This window comes from Phocoena sinus, chromosome 16 (assembly GCF_008692025.1).
Source record: "Phocoena sinus isolate mPhoSin1 chromosome 16, mPhoSin1.pri, whole genome shotgun sequence".
NCBI lineage: Eukaryota > Metazoa > Chordata > Mammalia > Artiodactyla > Phocoenidae > Phocoena > Phocoena sinus.
The window spans coordinates 65,357,797-65,380,182 of record NC_045778.1 but is presented as its reverse complement, the minus strand read 5'-3'; the positions used below and the strand labels follow the sequence as shown (position 1 = coordinate 65,380,182).

The following is a 22,386-nucleotide window of genomic DNA, read 5'->3' as shown; positions in this document are numbered from 1 at the left end:
ACTATCTTCTTTATTGTTACATTGTTACAGAAATAAAAATCAAAGAGAAGTAATCTATAAACTCAACACATATTCTGCAACATTTTCTATTCTACATCCATAGATTCTGAGACTGAGAATCAGAATCCTAAGTCCTTCAAAGACCTCTAGATGTCAGAGAAATAGTTAAGGTTGCCATAGCCTATCAAGAAACAAAAGTGGGTAACCTGGGGAATATTTCCTCCAAAATGCGCTGAAACAAGAAGGGTTTTATATAGTTGATTTTCAACTAATTTGAAAATAAATGTATTAGGACATTCCTTATTCAGAAGTGTCAGTCTTACTCAAAGTCTCACCGCAGTACAAAACTCAACAGTCCACAAAGTAATTCAGGATAAGTAACCACCCTTGAACTGAAAGCTCTTGATACCAAGTCCATCTATTTAAAATACTGTTTATTTGTGATTTTACATTAATTAGCATTACATCTAAGAGCAATATCAGATAACATTTATACACTTTCCACATGACACAGAGGTTCACTGGCTCATTCTTTATGCCAAAGCAAGTAAATAGAGGCATTAGCAAAAGGTGCAAATAGTTCACTGTTGCATTTAAAAAATATTTATGCACATTGCATTCATTTTATATATATTTTTTAAAAGTTATGGAAAAGCATAGTTCACAGGTTACTGTTTCTACATACGTTGTAATACAACATAAATGATGTAGAACATAAAAGAATCCTCAAATACAGAATTAAGCAACTGAAAGTTTCCACTAAGATTAAAACACTGATTCCAGTAGTTAGTGAGATCTAGAATGAACTTTCCAGGCTCCGTTTCAACTTTGCATCATCATACACTCACAGTCAAACAGAACCAGCCCCAGAGCACACTATCATCAGTGTAATTTTTTTTACACGCCAACTCACCCTTCAGAAATACTTTGGATTATTTTTACCCACTGACTATTTTGGATCATTGATTTTACATTGATTTGTGACATGACTTGGGTGAAAGGGAAATAAAACTATATTAAGCCTAGGTTTAAATTTGTATTTACATTAGAAAGAAAGTTAACTGAAAAGATAAGAAAAATTGGTAATAATTAAGAAGTGGTAGTTTTCTCACGGTGGGGGTGGGATTAGACCCACTGATTTCTTCTTGTGCTGCCTTCTGAAGATACGCAAGCTAAAAGGAGGATCTGACCCTTTTTAAAACCCAAATATCAACTAAGAAATAGAATGATTTTGGCAGAGAAGCAGAATTTTAGAAATTTGGGACAGGCGTCAAATAAATGACACTTCAAATCCTATCATGTCTATGAATCATTATCGAACTAGAATTCTTCTTCTCATGACACCTCTCTTGTTCCCTTCATTTTTCACTTTCTCTCTCATTCTTTTCCTTTCCGTTTGGTTACCTTATGAGGGCTTCTTCATTCATTAGTGATACTAAGAGAAAAATACATTATAAGGTTCAAATATGAATCCTGTTATGCCTTTAAATGCTCTAATCCCCTTTTGATACCAAGTCCCTGGATTCTTTAATTATATTTAAGTATACTTAGTACCAAGCAGCCTCAAATGTGCTCTACTGTTAAATGATTGGCTAATATGCTCAGACACTTTTATACTGAATGGCATACAAACATCTCAACATACAAAAATCGTTTTTGCCAGAGTTAAACTAAATAACCCATGTTATGTGTATAAAATCCCCTTTGTTGAAAAATAAGGGGCTTTCTAAACTAATAAAAAAGGAATTTTTCAAAAATTATAGTTTACCAAAATGATGTTTTTTTTTGCAAACAAAGTTACTTCAGGTGAGGAAATTTTTATACTATGAATAAAATTCCAAATGAATCTTTTCTTAAATTTAAAAAAACAATTATGTGCCAGTGTATACTAATGCTATAGATTCTTATCTTAGAAGCTTTTAAAGCATTCTGTTAATGCCCATTTTAACAATGGGAACCCAAAAGGGACAGTCAATAATAACGATAAAAAACTATAATCTGCTTACCAAGTGAAGCAGGTTTTGAGAAACAAAAATTCTCTCGCTTGTTCACTGGTAATTTGTTTCCAACAGATATTATGTAGAAGGCCTGAAGTAATTCAGACAGATATCTGTTTGTGGTGATTATCATAATACTTCATGAGGGCAGAGCTAATCAAAACTAGCAATTGTTTAAAAATTCAAAACCTTTTTTGGACATACAAAATGAGAGATGAATTTGAAAGTGTTTTTCATAATATGTTTTTCTTTTAGTAAAACCTCTTTCCAGTTCTTAAAGTCCAGTTTGCTACATACCCCCAATCTGATCTACCACTGCATATTAATGATCAACTTAAATGTGGTTTTCAAATGTGCAACGTCACATTGTAATAATAATAATTGCAAAAAGACTTTATTTAGGCTTCAACTTTCTCCTTTTTTTTGTTCTTTTTCAGAAAAGAAGGAGTGCGGAATTTCTTCTTTTTCTTGGATGGTGATTTTGAAGGTGAGCCTTCAGGTGACAGGACTTCTTCAGTTTTTTCTGGAGACTTAATGGTAATCTCGATGTTTTCTATGGTGGTGCTTGTAGTTAACCTGCTCACTCGCTCAGCAAGCTCGTCTTCAACACCATGCACGTCATCCTTGCCATTCACTATCAGGACAGGCATGTCCATGGAGATGAAGCTCTTGGAAAACAGCTCATGGTTTTCTACAAAAGGGGAGGATTTTTAAATTTTATATAGTCAACATCCTTGCTTTATTTTACAAAACTGAAGTGTTCAAGCAATGTACTTTAATTCCAGTAAAGATAGATCATTATTTTAATAGACTATGGGCCTATTAACATAAAGCTAATGCTCTTAAGTGGTATAAAGAGGACAAAGTTGTTAGACCAAAGAATGAAGGCTGGATAAGTCCAGTTGGATGACTTGACAGTTTCATTGTAAAGCAAGTCAGTATAAATGAGGAAGACAACATACATATATTTTTCTTTAATTTTGGGGTCACTGGGCAATCAAAATTGAAAAAGATTTCATGCTTCTGTTTGGAAGACATACGACAAACCAAATTTAATTTCACAAATTCTTAAGAACTATAGGTTGCCAATATCCAGATTAAGGTAAGTCAATAGATATGTTGAACAAAAGTAGCACCCCATTTAATAAAAAGTATTAAATTATTGGGAGCTTTAAGTAAAATCCATGGTAAACTTACTGTATCAGGTGTTCAATTTCTTTATATGAAGACAAATGACAGAGGGACAGACTCTAAAGATTAAGTCGGTGAAGGCTATGGGAAATTACATTGAATACCTTCTAATTTTTCAGGGATATTTTGCGGTGACTGAGTTTGAGACTGAATTTGTGAAACAGATGAAGCGTCATCTGAGAGTAATTCCTGCTCAGCATCTGTTGGATAAGAGTTTAGTTAAAAGCCATGCAAAACAAAGAAGCATAAGATTTCAGGGAGGTTAGTGCATACATCAAATACCTGCATACCCAGGGATGATAAACTCTTCAGCAATGAGCTGAGCATGCTAACAGTTATCCCACATATCGATAACTATGCAGTAAGAGGAGGTTAATGTGTTAACATTTCTGGCTGCTACTGGTAATTTTATACACATGCTTTAAGGAAGCATGGCTACTGGAAGCCCAGGCAAATAATATGTATGCATTTAACTTTTGCTAGAGTGTTAGAAAATCAAAACACATTGAGCAGCCAAATGAAAAGAAATATGAAAGCTTCACCAATGATGCTACATTAATGAGGCAGAATGCCTCACTGAATTTTTGATCAATATCCAATTAGTGATTCCTGTCAGCAATATTAGTGAGCTAATTCAGGTCGTAATGAATGTGGAAGAAACTATAAAGTTATATATAAAAGGTGATGGTTCTATTGTGCAATATTTGTTACCTGGCATCTTTAGGCTTTCAAAAAATAAGAGATTAAAGAGGGACATTTTACAAAATACAAAATCAGAGAAAGTTTCCAACCTTATGTTAGAATAAACAAGTTGAATAGTATCACCTAACATTTAGTGTAATTACATTAATGAGTCAGGTTGACTTGCTTTTGTGACAAAGACACGAACACACTTTTAAAAACTGTTCCCTGGATGATCCAGATGTCATTAGTTCTTTCTACATGATATCTAACTGGGACAAAGATTCTTTAACTATTGGTTCTGTTTTGCATAAAAATTTCAACTGTATGTTGAAGACGCTCTAAAGCAGAGGCTCTTACCCTCTTTTGGGGGTTACAGACTTCTTGCCCTCCACCTTGCACCCTTGCCTTCCTCAAATCTGTGTTGCACAAAATTAAGCATATATTTTTCAGATGACTCATGGACTGTCTAAAGCTTATCCAAAGACCCAAGATTGAGAACCCTTGCTATAAAGAATCTCTTATTCTTGAGAAAAAGGGAGCTAATATTCAATTGGCATTTTCATGAACAATTCTTAGATACAACCCTTGCTTAGGGTTCTGAAGTCAGATAAAAGCGACCTCACTAGAGTGCCCATGTACTTAAGGAAAGTCACATAAAAATTCTAGCAGTTTGTTTTATATTTTGATTTTGACATTAAATATTGACATCTTGAGACATCCAGTAACAATAGAGATTCTATAAAGCATTAAAGCCACATACTTGTTAATCTATAATTATGTCAAAGTAGAAAGTTTTTTTTAAAAAAGCCACATATTCTGAATGTTTAAATCTATTAATATATCTACATTTACTCTAGCTAGTGAGTCTTTACTCATCCGGGGATTTCACTTTACTATAGAAGACTTTTTGCTAGCAATCCGATTGCTTTCTGAGGAAAACAGTCTTCTCTACATGTTAACATAGATGGTGTGTGGTAGCTATTTGCATTTCAGTCCTACTTATTACTCAAGTAAGGACCGGGAGAGAGGATATGGAACAACTGATTGTAAAAGGAACATTAAAAAAAAAAAACCCTGACTGCCCTCTATCATCCAACTCAAGAGGCTCTGTTAGCAGTGTGGTTATCCTGGGCTTTATCTCAAAACAAACTGACCTTCCAGTCCTTGCTGTTTACGTTCAATTGCCTTCTTATACTCTTCAAGTTCTCCTTCTGTGAGATGACTGAAGGGGTTGGGAGGAGCTGGTGGGGCATGATCGTCATCTTCAAACTGCATGGTCTTGCAAAGAAAAGCACTGACTTGTTACCAAGAGCTTTACTTATATCTATATATTTATTTATATATATTTACATATATACACAATTTCACACACACACTTAAATGTATATATGATGTTTGTGACACCCCACCTCACAACAATCATAAGAAATGATAAAGTAACATGCTTTGTTTAAAATATTCATATCAGATTAATGCTTTTAGACTACTGATCCAATAGGCTAAAATTGCCAGTGATGGTTCCTCAATAAGCCTGCATAGGTCAATTTTAATAACTCTGAAAAAAAAAACTAAGCCAAGTTCTAGAAAGCTTCATATAACTAAGAAATATCTTAAAAAAAAAGACTTTGAAAAAAGTCTTAGAAAAATGAAACTGTACCAAAAGAACTTTAAATTTGCTACAAAAATAAACTTGTACCTATTTGCTCTAGAAAAGAAATTAATGAGACTTACAGCTAAACCTGGCAGATTGAACCCATGCATTTAAAAAAATTCCTCCCCAAACCCCACTAAAATGGTAGTAAAAGAACAACAACAAAAAAGTATTAGCTTTTAAAGACAAAAGAATGGAAGATGAGACAACAGAGGATGAGAAGTCATAACACATTGTTGGAAGATGGAAAGCAGGTGGAAGAATGGGTGGAAGAGCTGAGAAAGTTGGAGCCTTAGCCTTGCAAACGAGAAACCTGCTCATTTGCCCTGTGGAGGCCTGGTAAGGCTCAGGTATCACAGAAGGTGCTGTGAAGAAAAGCTGAAAAGTGGGGACAAGTTAGAAGTGTAAATAAGGAACATATAGATTCTCAGGTCCCCTTTCCTGTTCCACACAGCTGAGCATTTACTGCTCTCTCATCTCTGCAGAAGATCAGAGGCTTATTCTTCAGAACAACTGATTAGGGGACACAAAACATAGCTGAGGGTTCCCAGGATGATGGTGGGAGACTGGCAAGAGACTAGAGAATTCTCTGGATAAATTAAATGACCCCAGATAAAACAACTACAGATACTAACATCTGGGCATTCCTGAAAGAATCAACCTGGTCCACATCCAGTCACCCTACAGTGGAGCTCGCCAGTTCCCAAGCTCTGCACACATCTGAAGCTTCTGACTGGCTTTCAGTGTCTCATTCTTAAATACAGACAGACTACCACGGATTTCCAGACACTTGAGGAAAGTTTCCAACATGGAGGAAACCAGAATTAAAAAGAAAAAGGGAACTCAGAAGAAACAGACAATAAAGGCAGCCAAAGAAAATTTAAAATTGATTCCCTTACAGCAATAAGAGAAAATACTGTATCCAGAAAGACCAGGATGTTATTTAAAAAGAAAAAAAAAAAAAAAAAAAGGAACATTCAGGGAATAAGAAGTCTTAAAAAGTAAAAAAAAAAAAAAAATCAAAATAGAAAATTAAATAGAAGGCTTAGAAAATAAAGTCAAGCAAATCTCCCAGAAAGTAGGATTAAAAGACAAAGAGATATAAAATAGGAAAGAAAAAAATCAGAGGCTTAGTCAAAGAAATCCAACTAACAGTATATATATCCTGACAGAAAAAGAAATTGAAGGGAAAAGGACTACTTACCGGAGAAATACTTTAGAAAATTCCCAGGACGTGACTTTGCAGATTAAAAAGGGTTACTACATGCTAAAAGTGGAGACTAAATAGAAATTACTACAAAGCACACCATCATAAAATTTCAGAATAGCAGGAATGTAGAAAAGGTCTTTAAAAAAAAAGCCTACACAAAGGTACATGAATCACAATACTGTCCTACTTCTTAACAATGATGTGGAGCTAGGGGATAATACGGTGATGCTTTTCATTTTATTTGTAAACTAGAATTCTGTATCCATTACATGCACATTTGAAGGTAGAATACAGGTTTTCAGACTGTTACCTCCTATGTATCCTTTCCGAGAAAGCTATTAGAGGATGCGCTCAATGATAAAGGAGTAAGAAAGGAGTCTCCTTTCTTCAGTAGGAGACATACGCTGCAGGAAACAGGACTACGTATTGAGAAGCACAGGGATCCTCAGGATGGGCCTGTACATCTGGCCTGAAGAGCACCTAGTCCAGATCTGGACCAGAAGGACAATGACAAAGGGCTAGAACTGAGAGATTACCTGTTACTTCTGACCCTATGGAAAATAATATTAAGAAAAGTTCGGGAAGAACTAAGCCCCATGTATCCTAAGTACTAAGCCAATGAAAAAAGGAGGCAACTTTTTCTCCAAGGGGAGAAAAGTTGTATAAGAAAGGAAATGTCATCATGGAATACGACCTGGCTCAGCAGTAAGCGTTTAAAAATATAAACACTGAAAGCTGACTAGACAAAACATTGTGGTACAACCTTACTGGGAGAATGAAAAAGGGAAGAGCCTTGTGTAAACAGGCTAGATCCTCACAGTCCATAAAAGAAGTCACTACTGTCTCTCATTAATTCTAAGATGCACTTTTCTCCCACATTTTCTGATCCTGAAATTGGCATTCATCTTATAATTAGGTTTTTTTCTCTTTTAGTGATACATAAAATAATGGTACTTCTCATAGTTGATGAAATAGTTGATGAAATAGATTTGATGAAATAAAGTTGACATCTAAAACTGATAAACCAAGAAAAAGCAGGATAAAGATGCTCTTTGGAAACAAAGGTATATGCTAGAATAAAGTCCATGCCCCTAGACATTGGGAATTGAAGGTGACATTTTAAGTCTTGTGGATTCTTTGACTTTTTAACTTGTGTTTGTATTAACTTTAGTAAAGACAGATATTCATATTTAAAAAGCAAATAAATTAATGTGAAAACAAAGATCATATTGCTTTATGGACTTACAGAAGGAGGCTTATCCACAACAATTCCAGCAAGCAACTGAGATTGTGGTCCTGCTGTTTTCAAGTCATATCGATTTTGTTCTCGAATCTGAATTGAAACACAGTAACAAGTTCTTGGGGGCAACTCTGCAGGTGACCTTTGGCTTACTATTTGACCACCCCAGGGTAAGAGCCTCTTTAATTCCCACCTCCACAAAGCCCTCTTTTACCATCATAACAACTCACATTAATCTCCACTCTTCTTGATGTGTGATTTCCTATTGCCTTACATTATCAGAGGACTACATTTTTCACTAATACAGCAGAAATATGTCTAATACTTCTTCCCCGTATAGCCCGCTCACCAGAAACTAGAACAGAGCTGGAGTTACTCAATACAAGCTAAAATTATACAGAATTCAATTTCAAATTCTTCTGTATTTAAACCTCTAAGCGTAGCATTAATCAGATTCAGTCACCAGTGATTTAAACATAAAACAGCATAAAAAGGCCTCCTCTAGTCATAGAAGATCGACCATGTCTTACCTTATTTCTCTTTTCTAGTACCTCATTCGGGTTTGTGTTTAAAGGAACAAACTGATTTGGATCTTCAATTTTGATAGGTGTTCCACTACTAACTTTTGAAGAGTCCTCTGCTTTCATCCACTAAAGAATCAAAAATTTTCTAGAATGAAGCTTTGTGTTAAGGAAATATGGTAGGTTCTTGACAACTGTTTATTGACTCCAGTGGGTAGGTGCATACACTGCTAATATGTTAAAGAATTTCACTGAGTAGTTTTTAGTGGTCAATTAGTGTATCTCCCATACTAGTTAGAATCAGCATTCACTTAAAGAACAAACAAATGTCATTACTATTCACATGAATATTAAATTATGCCTATTTAAATTTTTTCCTTTTGGCATTTTAAATATGTTGGTGAAAATATTTCAAGCATATAGAGCTTGATCTCACGTTAACTCACATTCAGAGTTGATACCTGCATTCAAGTTTTAAGTGATGACGGCTAAGAAGTCATCAAAAAGGACTCAAGAAATCTCTTAAGATTTAGTTTTCCAGATTTCATTTTTATTTTTGGCTGGCAGAATGGGCCAAGCCCCTGACCAGCATTTTACAAAGGGGATAAGCTTGTAGTAATCTATAGTATAATGGCACCACAGGGGTGGAAGAGCCTTAAATAATTCTTCTCATTTACCCATTATATCCCTTAAAGAAAGCTAATATTCATCAAGATTAATGATGACTGGCCATTAGTTTCTGTCAAAAAGATTAATTCTGGGAAACTTATGTTCTTTTACTAGGAGATAAGAAATCAATATAGACTAGGGGAAAAAAAAAACTTTGATGCCTAGGTATTTCCATATTGAATACTACTGATTTATACGATAGTATGAACCAATTTTGAGTATCTATAGAATATTTAGTGATAAACACTCCAAAATTAAACCAAATCTGAGACAAAATGCTGAAAAATTTAAGATAACCTGTTTCTTTATCTACAAGATCTTGCCTATGTGCAGTAATTCACAAAATCTGGCACCGTTAGGTGTTGATAACTTTTCTAGTTCCGATTCACAAGTACAATATAAACTACAAAGCAGTATCATGCAACGGGTAACACTGGGCTCCAGAGTCAGACTGCCTGCATTCAAACCCTGATTCTACCATTCACAAATGATTAATTAATCCCTCTGTGCCTCCGTTTTCTCATCTATAAAATGGAGGAGGAAAACAGCATCCTTTCCATATTAGAAGTAAATGAGATAATTCATGTACGGCACTTAGAACAAAGTGCCTTGCACAAAGGTTACCTGAGAAGTTATAGTGATGTTATTGTTAATGTTATATTCTACTTCCCCAATATTTCAACATAGACCATTCAATTCATCAGTAAACTAGGCAAAATATTTAGTAAAGGCAAACCACGTAAAGTAGGGGCATACTGTGATTTTGGTCCTGGGACTGGTCTCCCCATTCCGAGACTCCTCAGGCACATTCACTTTCATGTAGGTATTTGGTGAGTTCAGCCATCTTGTTTTTTCACGCTGCTGCCTCTGTGCCATGTATTTGAGAGGAGAGAGTGGCACTGTATCATCTTCAAAGGAAAAGGCAGTCACAGTTGCTGGGATCTCCACATCACTCTTGTGCCTAGGCTTTTCTCGAATGAGAGGATGCCTGTAAGCATAGCCTGTTCTATACCCCTAGGGGAGGGAAAAACCACATTTGAAGCTATCAAACTTGTACCAAACACAGCATTTAGAGTCTAATTCTTTAAACAAATGATTCAATAAGACCCTTTTACCGAAAAACAAATAAAGGGAAGATCTTTCCAAACTCCATATAACCTCCACATAACACTGGAGTTGAAAATTAAGCAAATTTCAAGATCTGGTTAAAACTGATTTCGGCTGACAAAGCAATTTCCACTCACACAACTGTTCCTGACAAAGGTAATTTCAAAACTGCTCACCAGAAACATGTTCCTAGATAAAAACTGGTTTTCTGGAGGCCAAATCTCAGTGCTCATTTAAGTATTTTTTCCTGGGTCTGAAGGCAATCTGCCTTCTGACTCTTGTGCAAGAGGCTAATAACTAAGATAAGACGACAGTTGCATGTTTCACTGATTCTTAAAATACACTGAATTCCTTCCTAGGGTCACACTCTGGAGTAAGGAGCATGTTCCAAAACCAAAGGGAGATGGAAACATCTGCTCTTGAATCTGGAAACATGAAATCAAGGTTATGTTCAATTTTTCACCTACCAAATTGTCCAGAGTCCTCATCAGCCCTTCAAACTCAATCTCGCCAACCTTCCATTTTTGATGGGCACCCATATTCACTCCTCCTCCTCCAGATGCTGCCACAGCGTGAGTGGAAGCTTTATACTTCTGAAGATCCAGTACAAGCAGATTGTCTACTCCACCTGCCCCTGCTAATGCCCGCACCTGTAATCAATGGCAAAATATAGAGGCCCAGGACTGTAAAGACTAGAATGAGTAATTTCACTTTTAAAGAGGCATAAGGTTGATTCAGCAAATATCTGTAACACTTTCCGCCGGGCTGCCAACAAAGAAATACACTTGTGAAAGCAGGCAGCTGAAGTATCTTTTCCATCTATCTATACCTTCCAGGACTCTGACCCTCCCTGATGGAAAACACATTTAGAGCCATACCTTTTAATATATTTCAAGAAACGGAATTCTCTTGCCAAATTTTAAAGTTCTTTCCTTGCAGTTTTCCCATGGCAATCCAGTTAATACTTTTGTTGACAGTTATAATTTTAAAGGAATATAAACACTATACTGTGAATTTAAGAATATTTAGGCAGAAGTCAGCTCATTATCTCAATATAATTAAGCTTTTCATAGCCTCATGTGAGAAGAAGAGCGACCATTAAAGCAAAAAAGAAAAAAAAAAAAAGGTGGTTGTTAAGACAAGTTGGTAGAAAAAGTTTTTTCCCCCTTTTTTGCGGCCTTTCCAATAAATTCAGATTATTACCATTTGCTTCAAGAGAATCTGCTTGATTTTTCTTAAAGGGGGAAATTAGGGCCATTAAATGCATTCAGCTTCTCTGGGGAAAAAGTGGTTAATAAGTAATCCATTATAATAATGAGGCTGAGGCTATGGCATCACTGGAAACTGCATGAGTTCATAAAACTTCTGGCACTGCTCTTACACTTTTTATGAAAGTGTCCACAACACAGCTGGTCTATTTTGATAACTGTTAGTCACCTTTCTCAATTAGCGCCATATCACTAGAGGGTGAAAATGGAGAAATGTGCAATTATACCATCTTAAAAAGTAGGATTATGAGGAAAATGATGCTTATGAAGCACTTAGATTTGGTGTGTGTGTCTGTATATGAATTTTAATTTTCTTTCCTCCTGTTTTCAATTCAAGAGATACCTCAGTTGACCCTTTTTTACTCAAATGAAGCAGAACTTCTCTTAAAAGACAAAACAAAACAAGAAGCCACCAACTGATAGAACTCTGGAAATAAGTAAACACAATACCCAACATAACAAAGCAAAAAAAAAAAAAAAAAGATGGGGGTAAACAATTTTTCTTACCTGAATCTCACAGGCTATCTGCACATTAAAAATGTAATGAAAAGCCTCCTCAATTGTTTCTCCAAGTGCTACCACACCATGATTTCTGAGTACCAGCACCTAAAATAGAATCCCAGAGCAATCACTTTAAATAACTGGCATAGCTCACACTGCTTTCATCAACAGTAACAGCGACAAAAATAGCTCCTTAGATAGAAACTCTACTACATACCTTACAACTTGGCCCCAGAACTTTCTGCAGTTGAATTCTCTCCTCCTGTTCATCAAGTGACCCTTGGTAGTCATAATAGGCGACATCTCCCAGGATCAGGGACTCTTGAGAAATTGGAAGGATCCCACACTTCATGGAGGATACCTATTTGGTTGGGTTCATGCCAAGATAACACACTTAGTTACTAACTACACCTTTGTAGGAACTGGATTCTTCAGTCAGCTCAGGGAGCGCTGGCCTATTCACTGTGTTCACCATTCCAGCCCACCTCCCACTTTAGTTCTTCACTTCTTCAAGAGAAAAAAAAAAGACCTTTTGGGGATACTATTCAATTTACATGCTGTGCCAGATATTAGGAAAGAAGGCTTGCTCTAAAGAACTCAATGACCCCATTATTAAACTGATGAGTTCAAAAATGCAAATGCTATCTCTCCAGTTGTTTCCTAGAACAAGAGCATTTACTCCAAAGGGACTTTTGCTTTCTGGATATGCAGAGGATTAATACTTTGAAAATAACTTCAAATGGTGGGGTCTGAAAGAATGAAGATTATAAAGTATCATATAAGGAAAGCCATGAAAAAATACACTTCCCAGGGTCATTGTTGATTTTGGCCCTTCAGTGACTTACAGCTGCCGTTGCAAGGGTATGGATGTGTATCACACACTTAACATCAGGACGTGTTGAATAGATTGCGGCATGGGGACTGAAGCCTGTGTGGTCAATTTTCAAATTAGTACTTCCCTGATCAACCACTTCTCCTATTATATTGACTTTCACCTGGAAAAATCAGAAAGACACAGTTAACTGGCACACATGCATCAAAGTTTCCTGTGTTTCATGAGCTAAACCAGGGGGTGGCAAACTTTTTGTCAAAAGCCAGAGAGCAAATATTTTAGATTTTGTGGGCCTCTGCTGCAACTACTCAACTCTGCCACTGTAGTATAAAAGCAGCCACAAACTACTGTAAAAGAATGGGTGTGACTTTGTTCCCATAAAATTTTATTTACAAAAACAGGTAGTCTGCAACAAAACTTAGCATTTAGCAAGAAGCACAGTTTCCAAGAAACTGAATAACTTAAGCTCTTCACTGAAGGTCTGGGTAAGTCTGGCATTTACTGAACTGGCTGGAAAATGTTCATTTGCTAATTAACACTATAGTACCAGAACCAACGTAATTCCTACTCTTCTAGAGGCCAATGACAGTGGCTCGGGGTACAATCATGGAAAAATAAAATGCTAGAATGTCAGACCCTATACTCACACCAACTGAACTTTGTTTAAATCTAGCTATAAAATATACAGACTTTGTGGGGGTTTTTGTTTGTTTTTTGAAAAAACAAATTACAGAGTACAGGGTGAAAAAAATCAAGATTCTCTTCAAAACATAAATAGGTTAACTGATTAGACCAATTCATTTACAAGGCTCTTCAACTACCGTTTTTCTTGAACGCTAAAGTATTTCTTAAAAATCAACATTAGCTTTCCAAATTCTTCCCTGTTCACTAGTAAATGTTCTTCCATCCATACCTTTTCTTGTTCTGTCCTGTATTAAAAGCTAAAATCTGTCAGAAAAGTACAAGGAAGCACAGAAAAAGTAACATAGGAATGAAAATTGTACCAAATTGGAGGCTGTGGCTTCAGAAAAAGACAGGCCTCTGGGAATTATTATTATGTGGTCTTGCTCCTTACTTATTCTTACCTGGGAGAAAGAAAAAAAAAACCAAAACAATACAGATTTACTATGAGGTGTTCATATTTTGCAGTGTAAACATGACTAGGAATATATTTACAATGAATAACTGTAAGATATCTGGGGGGAAAAACAAAGCAGAAATTAAAGCTGTGCAGCATGAAACTTTCCTTGAAAAGTTTTCTTCCCTCAAGCCCTCAAATACTTGCTAAAAAATTCTGACATTAGTTTCTCATTTACTGGACTTACCTAAAAGTGTTATTTTGGGGATTCTAAGGTTATTTAGGGTCAGCTACATGCAGGAGAAACGAATGACAGTATTGTTCAACCCAATACAATATGGAAATTAAGGGGAAATGGGCAAAGGAAAGAGAATAGATTCTCTTCCTAGGAACGAATTAAGGTGGAAATGGAAGGGGAAACCAAGGAATAGCTGGAGGAAGGGATGAAAAGTTGTAGGAAGACTGCACCTCACATCTGTGCCATTTTCAACACACAATATTTTCATACTTTTTGCTTCCAAATATTGTCTTGTGTCCAAGTGGGGCAACATGAAAACAAGATGATGATGAATGGGAAAAATATATTAAAAAGATAAAGATGAGAGAGGAAACTTCCCTGGCCCCCTCTATTTTCCCTGCCCCAAGTGCTTTTTAAAGCATTTTTTAATATCACTGACTCTCAGATATAATTATCTTTAAAGCATTTTTTAATATCACTGACTCTCAGATATAATTAACACAGAGAGAGGAAATTCTGCCAGGAGGATTTCTTCCTGGATAGGTTCTGCGACTGGTCTGAATTAAGGAAACGACACAGATAACAAATGGAGAAGAACGTCGGGGTAACTGCAGCCTCTCCCTTAAACATAAGGTTTATATCAGGATGAGGTTGTGGTCCAGCGTGCTAGGTTCAGAGAATACCAGACTTCTGAGTAAAGGTGAGGAGCGTACAGTTGCCTTTAAGTTGGGATTTTAAAAAAAGGAACTGAAAGACGAAGGACTCACTGAAATATATGTATTTGCCAGGTGGGCCCATCCAAACAAATCTGCAAGTCTGTATAGGCTGGCAAGTTTACAACGAGTAAGCTTTTCTCCCTTCATGTACGAGGACGTATCTGTCCCAGGAAGGTCATTGATGGGTGTGACCATGCCGAGACCTAAAAGAGGAAAAATTGTGGAGAAAGAACCAGGTCAAATAATTCCTTACCTGAAAATTAGTTGCCAGGAAGCAGCCTGAGTTCGAGAGTGTCCCAGCCTGTAAATGATGATCTGAAACCTATCAGCCCACACAATGTTGCATTAGCTTATCTTGCTTCAGAGAAGTACACTGAGAGTAAAAATACGTATCAGCTATCGCCTTGCTGTTTCATCTAGTACTTGTTCGAGAGTGATGTTAGGGAGTCAGGCTCACACCACTGGGGAAAAATGGTCACAGGATCCCAATGGTAAAAGCGTGATTAACACTGAGGTTATTGCTAATTTTATGATGAAAAGATCTCAACAGAAAGCTATTGTACCTAATACCTCTTTTGACTTTTATTCAAACAAAAAATATTTAAGAATGCAGTCAAACAGCAGTCTGGTTTCTGCCCTCACCAAGCAACAAAAACGAGTCTTAATCTCTAATGACCCAATTGCTGAATTCAACTTTCACTCAGTCTTCATTCTCCTGGACACCATTTCCCACCTCTTTCCTAGACTTCTTTTCCAGGCCTGTGTGGTACTATCGTGGACCTCTTATGCCTTAGCCCTTATGGACTCTTGTTAGGATGCATGGCACACGACAGATAATCAATGTTATAGAAAAAGTGAAGAAAACTAGCTCAACATTTTAACTTTCCTGTTGATTCTGATAGAATGTTTCTCCCAAGCTGGAAGAGTGCGTGATTTTGGCACTCATCATTCTTCTCACCATCCATCTGCCACCCCCACCATCACCACATTCAAACCTGTTGCTAAGTCTTCTCTCCTCTTCCTTGGCTATGCCTTTCTCACTGATCTCTTCCTTCTTTTACCCGCAACCACTACTTTAGTTCAAGCACTTATAATTCACTTTGGGACTCTTTCAAAGATTCTTTAACCAGTATGTATGTCCCAACATACTGATCCACTTAGGAGTTCTACCCTCATCTTGCACGTTCCCACCATCATGTCTCTTTTCATACCATTCCTCTATTTGGGAAGTATTTGAATTCGTTGAACTCCTGTTTGTAAATCTTTAACCAAAAAGAAAAAAAAGGAAGTAACAAAGGAAGAAAGAGAAGGAAAAGAAAAGTCCCTGATGGTCTGGGACTCTGTGTACCTGCCCTGGTACAGCAGTGAGTTCTCTGCACGTCTCTCTGAGATGTAAAGTGCTTGGACTCAACGCCTTATGATTCTTGGTATCCTTAGTGTTCAGTCCACCAAATTGGTGCTCTCACTAAAGAACTGTTGAATGAATAAAATGTCCTAAACCCTTTTACACCAAGCTCTAACTGCTCCATCCTTTAAAGTCTGGTTAGTTGAGGCCTCTCTTCTTCCACAAAGTTCTCTCAGTCCACTTCAGCCAATAATCAATTCCAACTCTGAGTTCATAGCTAGATGACTTAGAAAAGGTCATTAGACAATTTCTTACCAGCTGCTTTGTAATTTTTTCCTCTACAGTTACCTTGCAGTTTTTTTTTTTTTTCTTTTTGCGGTACGCGGGCCTCTCACTGTTGCGGCCTCTCCTGTTGCGGAGCACAGGCTCCGGACGCACAGGCTCAGCGGCCATGGCTCACAGGCCCAGCCGCTCCGCGGCAGGTGGGATCCTCCCGGACCGGGGCACGAACCCATGTCCCCTGCATCGGCAGGTGGACTCAACCACTGCGCCACCAGGGAAGCCCTACCTTGCAGTTTTAATCTTTTGTGCATTCACTGTATGTCTCCTCAATTCAAATATGCATTTATCTGGGGCAGGGACCACATTTTATAACTATTTTGTAATCCTCACAAAGTGTAATAAATGTCTGGTTGGTATGAAAAAGTAAGAGATCCTAACACTATGTTACTCTAACTATTAGATGTTATAAACTTAAGGACTGAACCAGATCAGAATATGCTGCTAGAAATGTGCAGTGTACAAATTAGAGATGAAATGACTGTCTTTTAAACTTTACGAAACTGACGTACTGAGGGGAGGTGAAGTAAAGCCCGAGAAAGAATTGGCCATGATGTAATCTGCAATCTGTTGTAATGCTAGTAATCCAGTTGGATTGTGGCCTTTCTTCATCTGTTCTTGAATAAGGCATTCCAGGTCTTCCCGAAAGGCCTGTAATACACAAAAATAATCACTGAGCACATGCCTCTCGCTTGGAGCAGAACGACCCAAACATAACTTGCTCTGATGTAATCAGTCTTCTTCCCCCATCCCTCTCTTGAATAGCTTTCATGTACATTATTTTAAAACAAATATAAAACACAAAATAATAAAATTAAAACACTGGAAGAAGAAGCAAGAAGCTTGCTTTCAGGGGAGGGAAAATCATTAGGCATTCTTAATCTCAAAGCAAATGAGCTATACTACAACATCTATAATAGACAGGTATAGGTAAAAGCAACTTTGTTAATAATATGCAACTAGAGCACCAAGTACAGACTGATGTAAAAAGAGACCCATTCCTTGCCTAGCAGCTCATTATCTAGGTTAGGATAGAGTTCTTATCTGAATGAGGCATGACTCTGACTATAGCAACTCCCAGCAAAAGTTTTCACTAAGACATAGTAAATCATGGCTTCCATTTTACGATTTCCATGGCAATTCCGTAGCTCTATAAACTCTGCAAGCAAACTTATAAAAGCTGAGAGTTGATTACTCCCCTTATGCAACACTGTGCTAAAGAAAGAACTTTTCCCCCCAACTTCGGGTACTGTATGTTCCTGTCCTGGAGTGCTGCTCTTCTTTCTTTTCTTTTCTTTTTTTTTTTTTTTTTTGCGGGGTGGGGGGTTATGTGTGGCAGAAGCAGTATTTATATAAATAAAAATACTGAACATTAAGAGAAAATTTTCTATTCCAGTAACCCCTGAGTTGCTAATGATTCATCATTTGAAACATCTCCCAATCCTTCACGTTAGTTGAAATACCTCGTTTTGTATTTCTATCACACTCAACCAACACTTATTTTATTAAATTCATCATTTATTCTCTTGCTCATGTTTATATTCATTCATCTTAAACATGAAGGCTCTTGCAATATAAACCATCTAGACCTCAGTCTTCTGTTTGAGATTGGTTACATGTATAGCAGAATGCACTGCTGGAAATTAAGTTCAGTTTGTTCCCACCTCACCTAAGAGGGAGAAGGCAGAAAACTGCTTTGGAAACATTACCTCCAAGAGGGGTAGATATAAACACCATGGAGATAATTGGGAAATCCTCCTTAGAAGAGTGACTCTCTTTCAAGTCGCTGAGAATAGCCCTCCTCAGAAGGCTGGGAATAAGATCTCCTGGAGCAGTTGCTTAGATGTAGCTTTGCTTAGAGGATGGCTGAACACCTCTGAGGTTTTCAGAAGGAAGAACTTTTTAAAAAAATTTAAATAATGGCAGAGAAGCCCATGGTGAAAGTGGAAATGTGGTTGTGAGGCTATGAGGTGGTAGTACATATTAGAACCAGTACTGACTCATGCTTGTGTTGCTTTTAGAAAACTTTCTGCTCATACAGCAAATGGATGTTTGAATGATTAATTTTAAAAATACTAGCTGTGACTTTATTTGAATTCTGCGTTCATAGAGAAGTTTATACCAGTTAAACATGGTTTTTCTTTTACAAATTCAAGGCTTATTAAATATAAATCCTTAGCATAATTATAAAAAAATTCTAAACATCTAATTCCGTTGACTTTTATCTAGTTCATTTAAATACATGATTTAAACCGGAGAAACTATCGTATAAAATATTCTCTACAAAGACACATTATATCTATCAGAAAACTCCATTAGTACATTTCTAAGACCTTGTGAACATAAAATGGTTGTGAGCTGCATATAAGATGGATGGACGCATTCATACTGATGAGTAACATGAGTGCTTTACCATATTTAAGGCTGAAAGGAAAAGAATCTTCCAGATATACTCATTTATCTTTACATAAACTACAGAAAACTTCTAGATACCTGACAATGGGCCAAAATGCTCTTCTGAAACTTTATCTTCCCTTCAAAATCAAACTCTAAACTTTCCACAGTTCAAAGCAGCTATAACCAATATTCTGTGATTTAGTGTAAAAAAAAAAAATTTACACCTACTGTATGTATCACAATAGCTCTGAGAAGTAGTGTCATGTAATTTATTTTATTGAATGCACCTTATGTTATTCCAGGAAGAATTTAAGGCAGATTCCATAGATTAACATGACACAAAAATAAATATAGGTAAGAAAAATCAAGCTAATGAGAAAATAGGCATATGAAGGTAAGATAGAGCCAGGAATGAGGTTAAGATACAAAGAGCATACTATAAAATTGTATCATTTGCTAGAGATGGGCCAACTTTTATCTAAAGTCTCCAGCAGCCAACATGAATCAACACAATCGCTCAATATGCTGGTTTACGAGGGTTTTAAGAAATTAAAAAAAACCCCAACTAGTTGCTCAAGAGAATCACAACTATTTATGACCCTGATGAGAAATTTTTTCTGGGTGAATTGACAAAACTAAATAAGAAAGGTTGAAAAATTCGTTCACAGAGGTCACAGAGCTGGTAAATGTCAGAGGCAAGGACTCAGGTCAAATGCTTTTTTTATCAGTGAAAATGCTTTTTTTACTTCCATTTATCCCATAGTATGATGAGTACCATCCTAAAGCTTTGAGATGATCCACGGTGTCACAGAGGAATGTGAAGGAAAGCCCTTCTGTAATTAATTAAGAAAAAATAATGAATTTCCCCTTTAAGACTACTGAATTGCTTCTATGCAGTATAGAAGAAGAAAATAATTTTCAAAGTAAATGAAATGTCCCCAGCCTTTTTATATAGTTGACAGTGCTTCAACAGATATGAATTCTTCTATTCCAAAAGATTTAATATTTTTTGTCATGAACATTTATAACTCAGTTATTATGTTCCAAATATTTCTGAAATATTGTTCAGATAATTACCTAAGCCATAAAACAGTCAGTATGAAATTTACTAATGATATAAAATTGTTTCAGCTGGTTTTTAAAATTTATCAGTAAACTTAAGCTTTCGTTAAAATAATAAAAATTTTGTTTGTCTTTATGGTGGATAGTTAATCATATTCCTACTAAAATTCAATGTTGATAAAATAATCCTTTACAGTTGATTCATTTGAATCTCACAACCAAGTCCTGAAATAGGCAATGACTTGCTCACGGTTACACAGCTAACAAGTAAATGGAATAAAGATTCAAATCTCGAACTCTCAGTTGGGCACAGATATTTGCCTAATTTTATCAGAGATGGGTTGTATCACTGAAACCAAACACAGGCGTACCTTGTTTTACTGCACTTTGCAGATATTGTGTTTTTTACAAATTGAAGGTTTGTGGCAACTCTGCCGAGCAAGTCTATCAGTGCCATTTTTCCAACAGCATTATTTTAAAATTAAGGTATGTACATTGTTTTTCTAGACACAATGCTACTGCACACTTAATAGACTACAGTATAGTGTAAATATAACTTTAACATGCACTGGGAAACCAAAAAATTCGTGTGACTCACTTTATTGCAACGTTTGTCTTATTACAGTGGTCTGCAACTGAACCTGAAATATCCCTTAGGTATGCCTGTACAACTAATAAGGCAGCAGGTGTGCTGTGATCAGAAATATGAGTAAACCTCTTAGGCTAGATTAGAGCATTAGGTTATAATGATAGATAAAGCAAAAAAAATTATTCAGCAGATCTTGGAGTACCAAAACTTGCCCTCTTATAGCTAGGAATTCTCCTACCAAAGCAGAATGAGAAACTCAGTTATAAGCAGGGCAGCAAGATCACATGCTGGGGCTTCTGAAGTCAGATTAAACCAACAATTCCCTAGGGTCTCTACTAGAGAAGAGTCAGGTTAAAATATCAAACAACACATACACATATGTGGTTTTACAGCATAAACTGTCTTCCTTCTCAGATAGAGAAGAACAGAGAAGAGAAGGCAGTCCCTGAATACATGAATACATGAACATGAATAAGGCAGAGTGCCATCGGGGTGATAGATTCCTTAAGGCCTTCAAAAACCAAAATACAGTCCAATGAATTATGATTATAATCTTCAAAGTGTTGTCACAAAAGCATAAAAATGCTTTAAGTTAGCGATATTGTATTTAACCCTATGTATATATTTCCACAGAAACAGTTGTCTACTATGTGCTAGGCACTGCACTACATGCTTTTATGTTATTTCATTAAACTGTCACAACCACCATGTGAGGTCCATTTTTACCAACAAGGAAAAGTGAAGCTCAAGTTAAGTGAGTTTCCTAATGTCGCATAGCTATTAAGTGGTGCTGAGCCAAGATCCAAAACAAACACTATATGCATACATGATGTATAAAACATTTATATAAACAGATTAAAACTGGAAATGATGAGAAAATGGGCTGACCTCTAACTTAGGTCACAATAGTCTGGTACTCCAGGATCTCTACAATCTGTTAGGTCAATTTTTGGCTCTATCTCCCATTACTACCTCATGCTCTGGTAGCCTATGAGGTTTGCTGAGCATACTCTGATCACAACTTGTACTTTTCTATCCTTGCTCACTGTATTTTGTCAAATGGAAATGCTGGCTTCTACTCTTCCTCTACCAGATGAATTCTTACCCTTTACTCAACACTCATCTTAAAATGTCACCTTCTCCTTGAAGTCTGTCCTGTAATCACCACAGTTAGGAGGGATCTCCATATTTCTTCTCTTCTCACCCCACTTTGAATTATTTTAACATTTGCCTATACTACATTTAGGGTAGCTACCATGATTGTGATTTATTTTTCATACTTTACTATACAGTAATATCTGATGGCTGGGACTGTGTCTTTCACACTTCTAGAGTCTCCTGGACACAATTATTCAGTGCTCAATTATTATAATCGTAAGTTAGAGCTTCTTTTCTATATTTTCCTAGATAGAAGGAAAGAATGCAAAGAATCTGATCTCCTCTTGAGTTAATGATAGCAAAGATCCATTTCATAGGTTATTAGCACTGGAATCTGAAGTTCTAGAATACAGTCTTATCAGTCTGTCACTTGAATGAGAAATTCCTCCTGTGTATTAAGGCTTGTTCATCATCTAATGGGAGAAATTCAGTTTTTTAAAGTAAGAAATGAATCTTCACAGAAGTTTATACATTTTTGAAAAGTCATTTAATTCTTCAACTCAAACAAAATCCTACTTGAAAACTTGGTTTGTCCTCAGAACATTATAGTTTGGACAGCTCTCTCATCAAACACATGTCCAAAAAAGTGTGGT

General features: G+C 36.4%; 1 protein-coding gene across 8 annotated transcripts in view; it reads right to left on the bottom strand.

Moving 5' to 3' along the window:
* Window positions 1–417: 417 nt before the first annotated feature.
* ADD3 (adducin 3) overlaps window positions 418–22,386 on the bottom strand; it is a 125,075-nt gene continuing 103,106 nt past the window's right edge. For 5 of the 8 annotated variants that reach the window (XM_032607537.1, XM_032607532.1, XM_032607534.1 and 2 more), the window contains exons 3-15: window positions 17,100–17,238; window positions 14,955–15,106; window positions 13,876–13,956; window positions 12,885–13,034; window positions 12,257–12,400; window positions 12,046–12,144; window positions 10,738–10,920; window positions 9,920–10,177; window positions 8,504–8,623; window positions 7,980–8,066; window positions 5,027–5,150; window positions 3,293–3,388; window positions 418–2,688 (exon numbers count right to left, since the gene is read on the bottom strand). In XM_032607537.1, the coding sequence (XP_032463428.1) occupies window positions 2,396–2,688; window positions 3,293–3,388; window positions 5,027–5,150; window positions 7,980–8,066; window positions 8,504–8,623; window positions 9,920–10,177; window positions 10,738–10,920; window positions 12,046–12,144; window positions 12,257–12,400; window positions 12,885–13,034; window positions 13,876–13,956; window positions 14,955–15,106; window positions 17,100–17,238 (1,926 nt within the window). In that variant the 3' untranslated portion in view covers window positions 418–2,395. The remainder of the gene's footprint in view (window positions 2,689–3,292; window positions 3,389–5,026; window positions 5,151–7,979; window positions 8,067–8,503; window positions 8,624–9,919; window positions 10,178–10,737; window positions 10,921–12,045; window positions 12,145–12,256; window positions 12,401–12,884; window positions 13,035–13,875; window positions 13,957–14,954; window positions 15,107–17,099; window positions 17,239–22,386) is intronic. The other 3 variants (XM_032607538.1, XM_032607540.1, XM_032607539.1) reach the window with 1 other exon arrangement.